This window comes from Mustela nivalis (assembly GCF_964662115.1).
Source record: "Mustela nivalis genome assembly, chromosome: 18".
In the NCBI taxonomy this organism is placed as follows: Eukaryota; Metazoa; Chordata; class Mammalia; order Carnivora; family Mustelidae; genus Mustela; species Mustela nivalis.
Genome location: NC_139037.1, coordinates 50,263,625 through 50,279,728, shown reverse-complemented (window position 1 = coordinate 50,279,728; position 16,104 = coordinate 50,263,625). Strand labels below are relative to the sequence as shown.

General features: G+C 58.8%; 1 protein-coding gene across 2 annotated transcripts; it reads left to right on the top strand.

Moving 5' to 3' along the window:
- The first annotated feature begins 2 nt into the window (after positions 1-2).
- On the top strand, positions 3-14,695 carry PRPF31 (pre-mRNA processing factor 31). 2 transcript variants are annotated; one of them, XM_082710001.1, is made up of 14 exons: positions 3-140; positions 2,350-2,534; positions 2,635-2,695; positions 4,677-4,760; positions 5,301-5,398; positions 6,318-6,424; positions 7,794-7,963; positions 9,724-9,881; positions 11,065-11,154; positions 12,134-12,261; positions 12,334-12,406; positions 12,833-12,961; positions 13,053-13,151; positions 14,298-14,695. In XM_082710001.1, the coding sequence occupies exons 2-14, from the start codon at positions 2,358-2,360 to the stop codon at positions 14,421-14,423; spliced, it is 1,500 nt and encodes a 499-aa protein (XP_082566127.1). In that variant the 5' UTR covers positions 3-140; positions 2,350-2,357; the 3' UTR covers positions 14,424-14,695. The 2 variants fall into 2 exon arrangements, with proteins under 2 accessions (XP_082566127.1, XP_082566128.1); XM_082710002.1 differs by lacking the exon at positions 3-140 and adding an exon at positions 663-779.
- The last annotated feature ends 1,409 nt before the right edge of the window (positions 14,696-16,104 follow it).

The following is a 16,104-nucleotide window of genomic DNA, read 5'->3' as shown; positions in this document are numbered from 1 at the left end:
GCCGAGAATGACGCGAGACAGGAGCCAATCAGAGCGCGCCTTTGCCGCGACGCCGGCGCGAGAATCAGAGGTCATCAGCGAGCGTCGAGCGCTGTTCGGAAGCGGCTTTCCCTAGAAACCGTCGTGCGAGGCGGAGAGAGGTTCGTGTGAGGGAGACGGGGCGAGGGCGGGAGGCCGGAGACGGGGCCCGGGGCGGGCGTGTGCAGGGAGAGAGGCAGGCCTTAGTAGGTTGGTTACGCGGAGGTCCTCTGTGCTCTGCAGCGTCCGGGCGCTAGCGGCTCCCTGCCGCTCAGCGCCGTGCCCGGTGCCCCGGCTTAGTCGGGTAATGATTATGTAATTACACTGGCCCGGACGCGCGGGGCGCGTCCCGTCTGCAGTGGGAAGGCGGGAGGGAGCTGAGGGCCGCGGAGGGCGAGGGGGCGAGGGGCGTCCCGGCGGTGGCGCGGCCGGAGAGGCGGGCTGGCCTGCGGCGGGCTGGTCGCGGCAGGGCGAGCGGTGAGCCAAGGGGGCACGGCCCCGGTTCCTGCGGAAATGTCCTCCGAACCGGGAAGACGCGCATTTGAAAGTGTTAGAAGTCCGAACAGCCTTAAGTGTCGGGACTAACGAAAGGGCTCCGAGATGTGTTAACAGCGGGATGGGGTCTGGTCCGGGGCTCAGAGACGCACGCGGCGGGAAGCAGTGTTTGTGCCCCTGAGGGACGAGCAAATCACTCAGAGACCTGGAGAAAGCGTGATGTCGCCGGCGTAAGGACTAGATCGAGCCCTTCCCTCGTTCAGCAGGTGATTTTTCGTTACCAGCCACAGTGCTAGACGTTCCGTTAGATGTGAGGATGTAGCTGTGAGCAGACAGATGCGGTGCCCGGGTCTGCTGACCGTTGAGTGGAGACAGGACACGCACAGACACCAAGTGTTACATGTATGGGGAGCGCCCTATATTCTGTAAGGAAGAGGGGCGCCTGGGTGGCTCCGTGGGTTAAGCGTCAGCCTTCGCTTCAGGTCATGATCCCAGGGTTCTGGGATCGAACCGGGTATCCGGCATCGGGCTCCTTGCTCAGAGGGGGGTCTGCTTCTCCCTCTGCCCCTACCCCTTTGTGCTCACTCTCGCTCTCAAATAAGTACAAAAGTAAATACAGTTTTTCTTGTGCAGAGAAAGTGAGGAGGTGAGTTTCAGAGAAAGACACATGTGAGACCACGCAGGTGCGTTAAAGAGAAGTCAGAGTAAAGAGGATATTGCGTCCAAGGGAGGGAGGAGGGTGTGAGGGAAACTGATCTCATAGAGATAGCTGGGCACCCAGGCGTCCCAAACTCCCACTTCAAGGGCCAGATCCGTCCTGTAACCTTTCAGGTTCGGCCTGTGCCGTGTGTGGTGGTCTGGAGGGTTTTAGATTTAGTTAAATTATCTATTTGAATAATTACGAGGCAACATTGAAACTAAAAGATTATAAAAATTCGGAATTTCTTGAAGAAAGAAAAATCCTGGCACCATGCAACCGATGGTCCCTCTTGCGAAGCAAGTCCATAGGTGTGCGTCAGCTGCGCGTTTACATTGGCCGGGAGTTCTCTGCTCTTCCTGTTGCCCAGCCCCCCGCGTGCTTCACTCCACAAATCACCCTCGCAAAGTCTCTGTTTTTACACTTCAGGAGAGGGCGGTGTAGAAGAGTAGGAAGTGAGAAATGGGGTTTGTTTTTACGAAAAATGGAAAAGAACAGGAAGGAGGACAGTTTTCTCACTTTAAAAAAAAGTTAAGAGCAACCAGAAGGATGGTAGGTTTATACCTTGTTGAGTAGTCCCTCTCATTCTTTTCCATTTCATGGGACTCAGAGAAAATACTCATTTTGTCCAGCCTTTGGAGTCAACAAGGAGGCTGCTCGTGGCCAGAGGGGGTCAGGCTGGGGGCTCTAGATGTTTTAGGCTGCACCTGGTTGCCCTGATGGCTGGGGAGATCAGTATTTTAGGACATCTATCATTCATTTAGGGCCCAACGGTTTGGGGAAGGGGTCTCTGGTATAGGACAAAAAAGGGTCTGAGGCAAGGTTCCCATCTCATCAAGGGGAAGATGTAAATTTTTTAAGTCTTAGTGAGGTGGTGGCGTGTGGGGCATCCTGTTATCTTTTCCAGTGACGTGAGTGTGAGAATAGTGAGTGGTGTGAGCTGTGACCAGAGACCACCTGCTTCTGGGAGGTTTGCTCACAGAGCGGTTTGGTAGTGACTGAGCACCTGTTACGTGCCAGGCGCTGAAGAAAAAGCGCATGAAAATTCTTGTGGTGTCGATCCAGGAAGGACCAGCCCTTCTGGGCGGGGAGAAGCCCTTCACATTAATGAGGGGGGACCCTGCTCTCCTTCCCCATAGGCCTCGGCATGTCCCTGGCAGATGAGCTCCTGGCTGACCTTGAGGAGGCGGCAGAGGAGGAGGAAGGAGGAAGCTATGGGGAGGAAGAAGAGGAGCCAGCAATCGAAGATGTGCAGGAGGAGACGCAGCTGGATCTTTCCGGGGACTCGGTCAAGAGCATTGCCAAGCTGTGGGACAGCAAGATGGTGAGCCGGCTGCAAAGAGAAGCTGCAGGGAGGGGTGATGTGTGCAGTCGCTCTGCCTCCTCCCAGTCCCAAGTTCCGACTCTCTGTCTTCCCTGAGCAGTTTGCCGAGATCATGATGAAGATTGAGGAGTATATCAGCAAGCAGGCCAAGGCTTCGGAAGGTACCTTCTCCCCTCCTGCTCCTCCTCGCCCTCCCAGCCCCTGGGCTCTCTCACTGCGCGCAGCTTTGAAAGTTCAGTCTCTTGCTCTCTCGGCCTTTTGGAGAGCCCATATCTCCATCCCAGCACAGGCTTCTCTCCGAGATGGCGTCATGCTGTAAGGCTGACTCTCCTTAAGTCCGTGTTCGGAGCCGAGTGCTTGCTCGTGGCCTTAGGGCTCACCTTCCAGGGTTCTTGTGCCTGGTTAAGGGTCCCGCCACATCCGTAAACCACTTGTTCTGTTGTTTACTTCCTGTTTTCTTTAATTCAGCGCAGTCTTTTCTTTCAGTTTGCCTAAGAGGGGCTCTTTGCTACCGTGAGTGGAAAACTGGTGTCATTTGGTAAATAGAGAGTAGCCCTCCGATGTGCCGTTATCAGACCGTCAACTGTGGGGGACACTGGGTTGTGTCTGGAGCACTTGGCCCAGCTCTGGGCGCTGCTCCTGTTGCTGCCGATTCTTGAGGGGGTGGAGCTCCAGGCTGGGATTTGTTAGCAGATGTTGTGGGCACAGCCGCGGTGTGGGCAGAGCAGAGTCCCGGGCAGACCTGCTCTTTCCTTCCTTCCTTTGAAGCTTTCATGAGGTGCCCCGAGGCAGGCCTGTGTGGGCACCTGGTGCCCTGGGGAATCCACCCAGCTCTCTGCTCTCAGAATGCTCAGGATCTGGCAAAGCAGACAGCCCATGTCTGGGCAGTTGTGGGCAGTGCCTGCTGGGGTGGGGGGAGTGCAGGACACGAGCTGCTAGGTTGGGGCTGACCCTGCCTCAGAGGTTAGGAAGAGCTGATCGCTGAAATGGGCTTCGAAGCATGAATACACACCCCAGGCCAAGAGCAGTGGCTGTATGCCCTGGTGAAGGGAGCTGTGTGTGCAGAGCCTCACTTGTCTGGAGTGGCAGAGGCGGTGGTCCGGAGAGCTGTGGGGAATGGAGGAAGGGACACTCCCTGATGGCGGGTCAGCCTTCAGGTTAAGTCAGACCTGATCCCACTTGGTGTCTGGTCGGGGAGGTGGACATGGAGCATCTCCAGTCTGGGTGGCGGCTGTGTCTACTGGATGGGGCCAGAGTGCCCCGGGAGCACAGAGGAGAGACCCTGAAAAGAGGAAAGGATCCTGAGGTGCCGCCGAGTCCTCAGGAAGCAGAGACATTTAAACTGTCAGGGTTACAAATGGGGGCCCCGGGGCCAGATCTCAGCTCTGTTGTGTGCTGGCTCTGTGGCATCAGGCCACGTCCCTCCATTTCTCTCCCTGCTTACTGGTAACACCAGCCTCCCTTGGTGGTTGTGGGAGATCAGGGCAGTACCCATAAGGCTGCAGGAGCAGCGGCACACGTGGTAAGTCGTGGGTTTCAGCCACTGTGCTTATGGCGCCCTCAGTGTCCTCATCGTTATGATTGTTGTTAAAACCTGGAGAGGAACTTCTCAGAAACAGGTGAGGAAGGGATGTGCCAGCGAGTGGGAATAGCATATGCAGAGGCCCAGAGGAGAGCGAAGCAGTGCCGAGTGCCCGGGTGGTACAGCCCTTCTTGGCTGGCCTGCGATAAGACGGGGGCGTCTCGAGAGCGTGGGGCTGGGACAGTGCCGAGGCCATCGGAGAGAGAAACTGCAAAGCCAGACAGCCAGCAAATAGCCAGGCACTGTGCTGGGCACCGGCGGCATAGCTGTGGTAGACACGCAGTACCTGTCCTCACAGGGCTTTCTTTCTGGGGGACTTGACTCTCTGCCTGAGTGCATGGAGAGCCCCTGGAGGGGTTAGTCCTGGAGTGCGATGGGATCATGTCTCGACTGGCCTGGAGGAGAGCGATGGGAGGTGGGCTGACATGGAAGCCCCGCTCCAGGTTTTGTCCTCAGTCCCCAGCTCCCCTCCAGCCATACGCCGCTGCCCCCTGACTCCCCCAGCTGTGGGAGCCTTTTGATACACACCCAACCACCCAGGTGGTTTGTCGTCCTCACAGTGATGGGACCGGTCGAGGCAGCGCCCGAATACCGGGTCATCGTGGATGCGAACAACCTGACCGTGGAGATCGAGAATGAACTGAGTGAGTTCTGGGAGGGCGAGCAGACATGGCCCCATGTGGTGTCCCTCACCTCCTCCTCGCATCCCTAAGGAGGGAATAAGCCTCCCCAGGGTCCTGCCCGCAAATCCTCATCCTAGTTCAAGTCCAGGTTCAGCTGCTGTAACAGAGCAGCCTGAATAAGAAGGAAGCGTGCTTTCCTCTGATGCAAGACTCTAGATCAGGCTCTTTCTGTCTTGTTGACCTGCCACCTGTGTCGGGCCACAGGATGACTGCTTACCTCCAGCCATCACCTCCACGTCCCCACCAGCAGAATGGGAAAGAAGAGGAGGGCACAGTTCTTTAAGGGGGTGACGTGGAAATTGCACGTGTCACTTAAGATCACATCTTGTAGACCAGATTGATCTCATGTGGCCACATCTAGCAGAACGGGCTGCTGGTTATCCGTGAGCCCAGCTGAATTCAGGGGTTTGGTTACCAGAGGAGGGAGGGGGATGGGTGCTGGGGACAGCCAGCAAAGTCTGCCTGCCCTCATCAGATAACTGCCTTTCCCATGTTTCTTAGACATCATCCACAAGTTCATCCGAGATAAGTACTCAAAGCGCTTCCCTGAACTGGAATCTCTGGTCCCCAATGCACTGGATTACATCCGCACAGTCAAGGTGAGCAGAGAGAGGTCAGAACTCAGGAGGAACTGAGTCCCCTGGATCGCCCCTCATGTGAAGGTGGGAGGTGGGGGCAGAGAGCAAGTAAAGGGCCCAGAGTGAGGCTGCCCGAGCCTTAGCTGCCTTCCTTGTTCTCTTGAGACCTAGAGATACTGGAGGGGATGGGTGGTAGGTCATCTGCTCCAGGCTTCCCAGCAGGAGACGGATGGAGCCTGGAAAGGATGTCCTTGGGACTCTGCCCCACGTCCAGTGCCGCCGCTTCCCTGGATGGGTCTCCCAGGAAGGTCTGCGAGCTGCTCGAGGCCGAGGAAGCAGGCAGGGAGATGAGGGGGTCCCTCGTGCCACCAACAGTGGTTGGAGCCGGTGGCATTTGAGTCGAGATCTGAAGGTTGATGCAGGGGTAGCTGTGCAGAGATCTGGGGGAAGAGGTCACAAGTACCAAGACCCTGGGTGGTCACAAGCCCTGCTGTGTTCAGAAAGGAGGAAGTGACCAGCAAAGTTGATGAGGTCGGGTCCCATGTGACCCCAAGGCTGTGGGCCTTCTGAGAAAGCCACAAGAGGGTCAGGTGCTAGGGAAGGCAGGGACAGCAGTGAGGAGTCTCCTGCGTGAGGCTAGGAGAAGGTGCGGATGGTTGGGGGGCCTACGCACAGTGAGGCAGTGTGGTTAGATTGGCAACCTCAGTTGATGCACGCAGTGGGTCTGCCTGGGCCGAGTTTCTGAGTGGCCGCGCCGGGCAAATGCTGCTGATGCTCTGAGCAGTGAAGTCCCTGGGACTGGGAGGCGGCAGGCACCTTGTGTATAGTCCCTAGCTGTCCCTGTGTCCGCAGAAGAGACCCAGGTGTGTGCAGGAGCAAGAAAGGTTCTAGGGCCTTCCTGAGTCTCTGCTCCTCCCCTCTGTTGCCTTCTCACCCGTAGGAGCTGGGTAACAGCCTGGACAAGTGCAAGAACAATGAGAACCTACAGCAGATCCTGACCAACGCCACCATCATGGTCGTCAGTGTGACCGCCTCTACCACCCAGGGGTGCGTGCACGGGGGGAGAAGTCACTGGGGCCCCTCAGGCCCATCTAGTGGCCGATGAAGATCTTGGGGTCCCAGTGGCACAGGTGTCCATCTCAAGAGGACAGGTCATTTTTGTTCCTCACATGTTTGACGAGGGCCCGCTGTAAGCCAGGCACCGGGCTGTTCCTGGGGATGCTCAGTCAGTGAGGGGCCTGTAGTCGGAACTGGCGAGGCAGAGGGCAAACCCACAGTAGAAGCATTTGTCTCTGGCACGCCATCCCTCGCTGGAATGGAGGGGTCTGTGAAGGCAGGGACTTTGTGTTGGCCCCTTGGTCTCTACCTTCCCCTCTGGCATCTGTGCCCACGAGGAGGAAATGTCTGTAACCCCAGAGCAGAGTCCAGTGGCATGGAGACCTCCTCCCTTGGGCTGCCTTTCTGCTCATTGAGTAAATGCTACCGAGCACTGAGCACTGTTCTGAGGTCAGAGATTAGAGAACTCAGCAGAGCATGCTCCTGCCCTGCCCATGCTCCTGTTTGGGGGGAAGCAGGTGCACACACAGGTTGAAGGCTGGAGGGCGAGTGTTAGAATGCACACGGGGTGCCAAGGGGCATGGAGAACAAGACAAGAGGGACCTGTCCTCCTGGGCCGGTGGCTTCCTAGAGGAGGTGAAGACGCAGCTGCAGGCAGGGACCAAGCTCTCCAGTGGGAGAGCAAGTGGGCTCCTAGCTTGCCACTGCTGGGGGCAGCCATGAGCATCAGCCCACTGGGCCGTGGTTGCAGGTGCCTGCGGCCGGCTCCATGGTCCCTCCTCTCTGCGGCTTACAGCAGATGGGGTGAGGGAGGGAGGGGTATGGCTGGGTCTGGCTACCAGCTCTGTGGCTTCAGGCCAGTCCCTTCACCATCTGGGCCTCGTGTCCCTTCTCAGTAAAATGACAGCAATAACAGCCCCCCCCCCTTGTGGTTTCCTGCCATAAGTACTCGCCCAACATCTTCTGTGTGCCAGGTATGCGCTGGGCATGCTGCTGAGGGCCACACAGCTGTGGGGTCCCTCTCCTGGGGCCAGCTGGTCTGGCACAGAAGTGGGCGGGTCATGGAGAGGCCTTACAGAGGCGTCGTTGGTCAGCAGTCGGCTTCGGTGGCAGGCAAGGGTGAGACCTGGAGGAGGAGCTGGCAGGGACACGTGGGCAAAGGCAGAGACCGGTGTGGGCAGGCAAGGCCCAGGCTGGCAAGGTGCCCCCTGAAAACCAGGATTCCCAGTAGCCCCTGCTTCCAGGCCTCAGGGCCATTGGCTGTGCACACAGCTGGGGGGGACATGGGCTCCTGTGCCAGGCAGACAGGACACCCCATGGAGGCCGGGGTCCAACCCAGCCACGTCCCTCACCGCTGCAGGCAGCAGCTGTCGGAGGAGGAGCTGGAGCGGCTGGAGGAGGCCTGCGACATGGCGCTCGAGCTGAATGCCTCTAAGCACCGCATCTACGAGTACGTGGAGTCTCGGATGTCCTTCATCGCGCCCAACCTCTCCATCATCATAGGGGCATCCACAGCCGCCAAGATCATGGGTGAGGCCCAGGGCAGAGTGCGGACACAGGGCTGTCCTTGAACAATGCAACCTTGGGGAAGCCTCGTCCCTCCTTTACAAGATGGGGCATCTGGCCTGGGCCCTCAGCACTGTGTCTGTCCCCCTTGCCCTTGCCCCTGTCACCCCTCCTAGAGGTCGCAGAGGTCAGCTGCCCTGCTCTTCCTGCAGACATGCGGGGACAGGATGGTAGCCCTGAGCAGGGCTGGACTGAACAGGCTGGAGGAGGCGGGAGCATGGCTGCTGGAGAGGCTGCCCCCTTGGCTGCCACGTTCCAGCAGCTCCCGGTTCTGCACAGATGCCTGGGCAGCCCGGCACTAGCAGCGTCAGCTCTCGGGGCCTTGGTCTCACCCGCGAGATGGGGACTGCAGTCCTGACCACGTGTCAGGAGTGAGGTGGGCACTCCTCCTCGATCCCCTCAGAGCGCCCTCTCGGGCTCCTCACGCCTTCAGCCATGAGAGTCTTCTGGGGAGCTGTGTGCAGCACCGGTGCGGCTTTGCTCCGGCTGCCCTAACAAGCACCGCGGGCGGGGGCAGGGGCTGAGCTCCCAGGTTCGCTGTCACATGGTCCCCAAGGCTGGGAGGCCGGGACCAGCGTGTCAACAGTCTGGGCCCCGCAGAGGCCTCTCTCCTCGGCTTGTCGGTGGCCAGCTGCTCCCACGGCCTCCCCTCTGCACATCTGTGTCCTCAGCTCTTCTTCCGAGGACACTGGTTGTGCTGGATCAGGGCCCATCTGCTGACATCCTAACACTTTAATCACCTCTTTCAAGGCCTGTTTCCAAACATGGTCCCGTTCTACAGAACCAGGTGCAGGGCTTTGACATAGGAATCTGGGTCATAGCTCAGGCTTGGGTGGCCGATGTGTGCAGGGTAGAAAGAAGCAGAGGTTTCAGGGCAAGATAAACTTGTGTGTGGGTCCTCCTTCCCTCCTCACTGACTTCACATCTTTGGGCAGGTGACAGCATGTGCCTCGGTTTCCCCAGGTGTGATAGGACTTTGCTACTGTCCTGTGAGTGCTGGGCAGAAATCAGGGTGTCAGCCAGTTCCTGCGTTCCTTTGTATTTACGAGCTTCTAGAGAGGAATCCGCTTCTGTCTTCTCCAGCTTCTAGAGGCTGCTGCATTCCCCCGTCTTAAAGTCTCCTGTCTCACCTCCCTGTGACTCTCTGCCTTTCTCTTCCACTTACCCCGTCTCAGGGTCCTTCACATGATCGTATCTGCAAAGGATCGTAGGTTATGCAGATTGAATCAGAGTGTGTGTGTGGGGGGGCAGGGGGTGTGTGGGGGCCTGTCCCTGTGCAGGAGGCGTGTGTTTGATGACACAGTCGACCTCGACCTTAAAAACACCCAGTGCAGGGCTTGGCGTGCAGCAGACCCCCATCAGAGGCAGCATTTCTAGCTGCAGTTTCCCTGCCCCCAGCCTGCAGACGTGCTCATGGGAAGCCGGGGTGATTGATGCCAGGCCCGTCCTCCGGGTGTCCCCCGGGTGCTGGCAGCTGGTGGGAGACACACAGAGCTCTGCAGACTCGGGGTGCGGGTTACTGTTGGGCTGACTTCTTGCTGTGCATCCTCAGGCCAGTGGTTTCACCTCTCTGAGCCTCCTCCATATCCTCCTTCTAAAACGGGATTTGTCAGCCCTCTCTGCAGGGCCAACTCAGGAATTCAATCAGAAACACACACACAGGCACGCAGTGAGCCCCCAAATAAACACCCTGAGCGGCTTTGACATCCTCCCTCCGGTTGCAGGGGTGGCGGGGGGCCTAACCAACCTCTCCAAGATGCCAGCCTGTAACATCATGCTGCTTGGGGCACAACGAAAGACGCTGTCCGGCTTCTCGTCCACATCCGTGCTGCCACACACCGGTTACATCTACCACAGCGACATCGTGCAATCTCTGCCCCCGGTGAGTCCCCTCTGCCCCCAGCGTAGCGTGGCTCCCCGTGGAGCTTCCGCTGTGTCAGACATAGCCTCAGCTCCTCAGTTCCCACTGGTCAGAGCTGGGGACCATGGTTAGGAGCTCAGACGACAGGGTCACACGGGGCATCAGAACGAGGATGCTGGAGCCGATGTGTCAGGGTTGGGGTTCTAGAGCTCCACTTACCAAGGCAAGAGGCATGAGCTCTGTGCCTCAGTGTCCTTGTCTGTCAAATGGGAACAGAGCCTGCCTCGTGGGGTTGGGATTAGGACTGCTACAAATGGAATTCTTTCAGGCCCCACTTGGATGTAACAAGCAGTGTCAGCATTAGCTTGCAAGTGGCAGGGGTCCCCAAACCGTCCTCAGGTTCAGTAACCCCCTAAAGGGACGAACGGACTCCCAGCCGACCCACCTGGGCTTGCGGTCGTGAGAGGACAGACTCACATCAGCCAGGGGAGGAAGCACGTGGGGCAGGGCCTGATGGTGCCACCCACCGCACTCCCTGTTGTCCTCTCCCTGTCAAGACACGTCACTCCTGGCCTGCACACCTGCCTGCGTGCAGGGACACCTGTCCCCAAAAAAGCCTGGCTGAGCCAAAGTCCGGAGTCTCCACTGGGGCTCACTTGTGCAGACGTGACCGGGTAGCCCAGGTGGCTGAGCTGGGCTCCAGGTTGAGACCCCGTCACCCAAAGACCCTATTTCCAATCCCATGGTTGGTCTCTGCCTTGTCCAAGGCCCCCAGGCCAGCAGAGCTCACCGCCCAGGGGCTGAGGACTGAGGGCTGGCCTCAGGGCAGGGTTATAGGTGCTTGCTGCTAACTTTGTTATCACTACCAACTAGATGTGTGGCTGGGGGTTTACGTCTACCATCTTTGTGTGTCTCAGAGCGTGGGCCACTGACCTTTCTGCTACACAGGTGGATGTTTTCTGTCTTAATCACTGTTTTTAGCATGTGATCATCTTCTACCTGCAGTAAGGCGGCTGTCTCTGCAGACGGCTTCCGGCTGTCCATAATAAGCCTGGGGAAAGAAAACCGTGATGGTGCTGATTTGGTGCCATAACGCTCTATCATGGTGACATGTGGTGGAAATGGTGGAGGCTGGGGTTTGGGGAAAGCTTGATGCTGGCAAAGGGAGCCTCCCCTCAGGTCTGCCCCATCTCCGCTGCTTCAGGATCTCCGGCGGAAGGCGGCCCGGCTGGTGGCCGCCAAGTGCACACTGGCAGCCCGTGTGGACAGTTTCCATGAGAGCACAGAAGGGAAGGTGAGGCGCGGGCAGGCGTCCGTCTCTGTTGGTCTGTCTGCTCTACCAGCCTTGTCATGGTGCAGTTTACTTGTCTCCCTTGGCAGGCTTGCTCCATGAAAGTGGGTGAGTTTTCTGTCTCGTACGTTGGCATTCAAACACCCAGCCTGACCGCATTCGGGCTTCGTCTCTCTTCCCCTCCCCGCCTTCTCCCTCACCCTTTCTCTTTCCCTCTGAACCACTGGTCGAGGTGCTGGGGGAGAGCAGTGAGCCACTCAGACCACAGCCCTGCCTCGGTGGCATTCATGTTCTGGCCGGGGGCGGGGTGAGGAGACGGGGGACATCTGTGGTATGTCCAGGGTGCTGCGTAAATGCGGAGATGGGATCAGAGGGTCCTGGGCTGGTGAGGGAGAGTGGGTGCTGGGTTAACCAGTATGTCAGGGAGGGCCTTTCTGGAAAGATGAACGTCATGTACTCAAGTGAAGCTAACAAGCAAGTCAGGCGAGTGTTTGGGGGAAGAGTCCCAGGAAGAGGAAACGGCCAGTGCAAAGGCCCGGGGCCTGGCACACAGCAAGCTTGGAAGAGAAGGCCTTGGGAGGGGGCAGGTCACGCGGAGCCTGTGTGCCCCGGAAAGAGCTCGGTTATCAGCAGAGGTGCTGACGGGGGCCGATCTAGGGTCTTTCCAGAAGAAAAAGCCCAGTGGGACAGAAACCACGGAGGTGAGGCTCCCAGGTGACCCCCTTTGGCCACCTGTGCAGGCCAGAGCTGAAGGCTGGGGATGGGAGACAGGCATTGCATTTGGGGGGCTGCTGGTATCCCTCCCATCCCCCATCAAGAAGATAGTAATGTGAGGGGTGCAGGGAGAGGTCTGAGCCCGCAACCTGAGCGTGAGGTAGAACTAAACCCCAACAGAGGATAGGACCCCTAGGCCTGGGGACAGGCATGACACTCTGGCTGATGGCAGGGCAAGGCCCTGATGGGACCCTTCTGCCCTCCCCAGGTGGGCTACGAACTGAAGGACGAGATCGAGCGGAAGTTCGACAAGTGGCAGGAGCCACCACCTGTGAAGCAGGTGAAGCCACTGCCTGCGCCCCTTGACGGGCAGCGCAAGAAGCGAGGCGGCCGCAGGTGGGCCCTAAGGAACATGGGGGTGGGAAGGGGGGCTCACGCGCCCAGCTGACCCTTGCTGCCCATCCCCAGGTACCGCAAGATGAAGGAGCGGCTAGGACTGACCGAGATCCGGAAGCAGGCCAACCGCATGAGCTTTGGAGAGGTCAGGTCCTTAACCCTGACGCCCCTTTCACATTTCTTCCTCTCTGCCGGGCACCACCCCACATCCGTGCCCCCCACGGGACCAATGTAGCACTCAGTGCCGGCCCTGTCCCTCCCCACAGCCTTGCCCTTCTGTATGTGCCCATCCCCAGGCTTCCCCTGTGCTGTCAGTCTCGCTGAGCATCCTCCTACCAGTCCTGCAAGAACGAGCTCAGATACCGTTTCACCAGCAAGCCGGCTTTCCGTTGTTGGGCCCCGTGCGTGTGCACGTGCATGCACATGCGCGCGGAGCTACACACACAGCCCCTCTCGGCTGTCTGCTTGGGGTGTGGTAGCAGGACCGTGCTCACTGGGCCCCAGCAGGCACCTGAATCGGGTGACCGCCTGGGCATCTGGTGAACTCTGGGATGCCTTCCTCTCCTGCCAGATCGAGGAGGACGCCTACCAAGAGGACCTGGGCTTCAGCCTGGGCCATCTGGGCAAGTCGGGCAGCGGGCGGGTACGGCAGACACAGGTGAACGAGGCCACCAAAGCCAGGATCTCCAAGACACTGCAGGTACGGGCCTGGCCGGAGTGGGCCCAGGGTGGGGGAGCCCCGGGGAGAGAGTCTGGGCCCAGCCCAACCTTCCCGTCCACTCCCCCCACAGCGGACCCTGCAGAAGCAGAGCGTGGTGTATGGAGGGAAGTCCACCATCCGCGACCGCTCCTCAGGGACCGCCTCCAGCGTGGCTTTCACCCCGCTCCAGGTATTGCGTGCTGGAGTCAGGGGGCCCGGGTCTGGGCTGGCCCTGAGCAAATCCCTCTGGTCTGAGTGGCCCTGAGCAAATCCCTCTCTGGGCTCCAGTTTCTTTGCCCCTGAGGCGGGCACATGGAGTTCCTCATTGGGCTGTTGTGGCTGGCGTTTCAGGGAAGGCCCTGGAAGGGAGAGCGCAGTTCCTGGTGCTCAAGCTCACAGGGACAGAAGGGAAACGTCGTGCCAGCAAGCACAGGCTGGCTTTAGGATCAGGCTGGGACTTTGGGTGACCAGTTGTTCTCTGTGACCTGGAGCTGGCTCAGCCTCTCCCGGAGGCACTGGGTAGTGGGGACAACCTCAGGGTTGAAACTAAGAAAGGTCATAGCTAGCTGGCTGGGACGGGGAGGTCCCACCCAGCCACCGATGCACTGGGTGGAGCCACTGCGTCTGTCCGTCTCTCTGCTCCCCCAAGGAGGGCCAGCGTGTCTCACGTGAGCTCATTCGCCCCATCAGCAAGGGTGTACTGAGCTCCGAGCACCGTTGCAGGCGCTGGGGATAGAGCCACAAGCACGAGACGGGAAGCCTTGCCCTCTTGGAGCTTGTGGTGTGGCAGGGGCCGGAAGTAAGATACAGAGCCTGCTGGTAGGTAGGAAGTGCATGGAGGGGAAAGGGAGTGGGAGCACGGTGGCTGGTTGGAGCCGCCCAGGGAGCCTGAGAGAGGAGGTGAGGACTGCCCGGGAAGATGCTGGGAATGCTGCGAGCTAGCGCGGGTCTGCGTCACCAGTGGTGTTGCTGTGGTTTGTACTAGGGCCGCAGGCAAGTCACTCAGCTCTGTGACTTGGTTTCCTTACTCAGGAACCAAACGTGGTCAGCTGTTTTGAAACACTGGTATTTTTAAAATCACCTGGACGACTTGTTAAAAATTCAGATGCCCAGGTCCTCCCCACTCTCCCCCAATCCCAGACCCCTGGAGTCAGAATCTCCCAGGTTTGGGGCGGCGGCAGTTTGGTGAGTGGTCATCTGTTCTCAAATCGCCCTGGAGCCCAAGGACAGCTGAGAAGGGCGTCCTGGACATTTCACGTTCTTTCACGGGATGGGCGAGCCTTGTCAGGGGCTGGCCCATCTCCCCACCCCATCATCACCTCCTGTACCTGCCCAGGGCCTGGAGATTGTGAACCCACAAGCAGCCGAGAAGAAGGTAGCTGAGGCCAACCAGAAGTATTTCTCCAGCATGGCGGAGTTCCTCAAGGTCAAGGGCGAGAAGAGCGGCATCATGTCCACCTGAGGGGCTGCACCCTCGGGGGCTGACCCTGAAGCTGCGCAGGCCCTGCCCTTCTGAAGGGATCCCGGTCAGGATAGAGCTGGGAGGGCCGGTCCTCAGCCTGGTGCCAGGACTGTCCGGGGTGGCTTGGGAGGAGGCCCGGCCCCCCAAGCACCAAGACTGCTCCCCACTGCAGAGCGGCAGAGCCAGTCTTCATCTTGCCTCATCTTTTGTATTTTAACTAGGAAGGGAGATACTTTTGGAAAAAGTGCAATTAAAAGCACATTATCAGGTTCTGTCCCTGGGAAGTGATCATTTGTCAAACGTGTGACTGGAGGAGTCAGAGCTGTGGGGGTTGGGGGCACAGATCCAGGTGGCATCTGGGCCTGTCCCTGGGAAGTGATCATTTGTCAAACGTGTGACTGGAGGAGTCAGAGCTGTGGGGGTTGGGGGCACAGATCCAGGTGGCATCTGGGCCTGTCCCTGGTCTTTCACTTCCCTGTCACGGATCCCAGGAAGAGCAGAGCCCTCTCTGTCTCCAGCCTGCCTGGAGAAGGTCATGTGTTCTAACACCCAAGGGATGCAGCTACTGAAAGCCCCAGCTTTGTGAACAGGCCAGCCTGGGCAGCTGTGGTGTCAGGTGAGTGGCCTCACCTTTCCAAGCCTGCACCCCTGACACAGGGCCACGTGTGAGGATGTGAGAGGTGGTAGGCTCCTGTCAGGGACCAGTATTTGCAGGGCATTCCCTGCCCAGCCTGCTGTGCCAAGCCCTAATGGGGCCAAGCAGACAGACTCCCTGCCGGCACGGACACAGTGCTCTAAGAGTTCCTGCCAGGTTCCTCTGTCCTGGGACAGGGGCTCAGCCCAGGTCCCCTTTGCTTCACTGGAAGGTGCAGGCTGCGGGGCTGGTGGCCTGTAGGCAGCTGGGGACAAGGTTGTAGGCAGGGGTGGTCAGGAGGGCTGCCTTGCAAGCGCTATTTCAGGAAGGCACCACCTGGGGGCCATGTACTGGGCTCTGGAGCTGGGCTGCCCAGCACACAGGGCAGAGACCTGGTCACCGACCTATGAGGCCAGTTGGCGCCCCTCTCAGTTGCCCAGGAGGTGGGTGCGTAACCTATCCTTGAGAAGGTGATGCTTCCTACCTCTGCCCATCTCCCATCCGCTGGTTCACGCTTTCTCCCTGGGGCTCTGGTTGGCTGGGTCCTGTCTGAGAGCTCCCTGATTCCTCTTTCTGGGCTGCTGCTGCCATACTTGATCCAAGTGTGCCTCAATGCAAGGCTCGCTCTGCACCTCGGCCGCTCTCCGAATCTCTTCCCTCACATCAGAGTCTACACCACCTGGGAGATTCCTTCTAATGGCCACGTTACCCCAGGTCACAGAACTCAGTTTCCCCAACTTTATCCCTGAGGCTTTAGGTCAGCCATGTTGGAGAGTGACCAACTTGGCTCTCTCTGCTGATAGATCTTCTGGGGAAGGGTGCTCTGTCTGCCACCCTTCAGAACCTCCACCTCCCTAGTGGGAGTCAGGAAAGGATCTGACTCACTTTGTGCCGCAGTCCTGCACAGTCTTAGAAGAGATGCTTGAAACCTAGTATGCTTTAGGATTACCTGGGTGGCTTGTTAAAACCAGGGTTGGAGGGCCCAGGGTTACTGCTTCAGTTGGTCCAGGGTGGGAACTCAAAAGTGTGCATTTCTGGTAAGTTCCT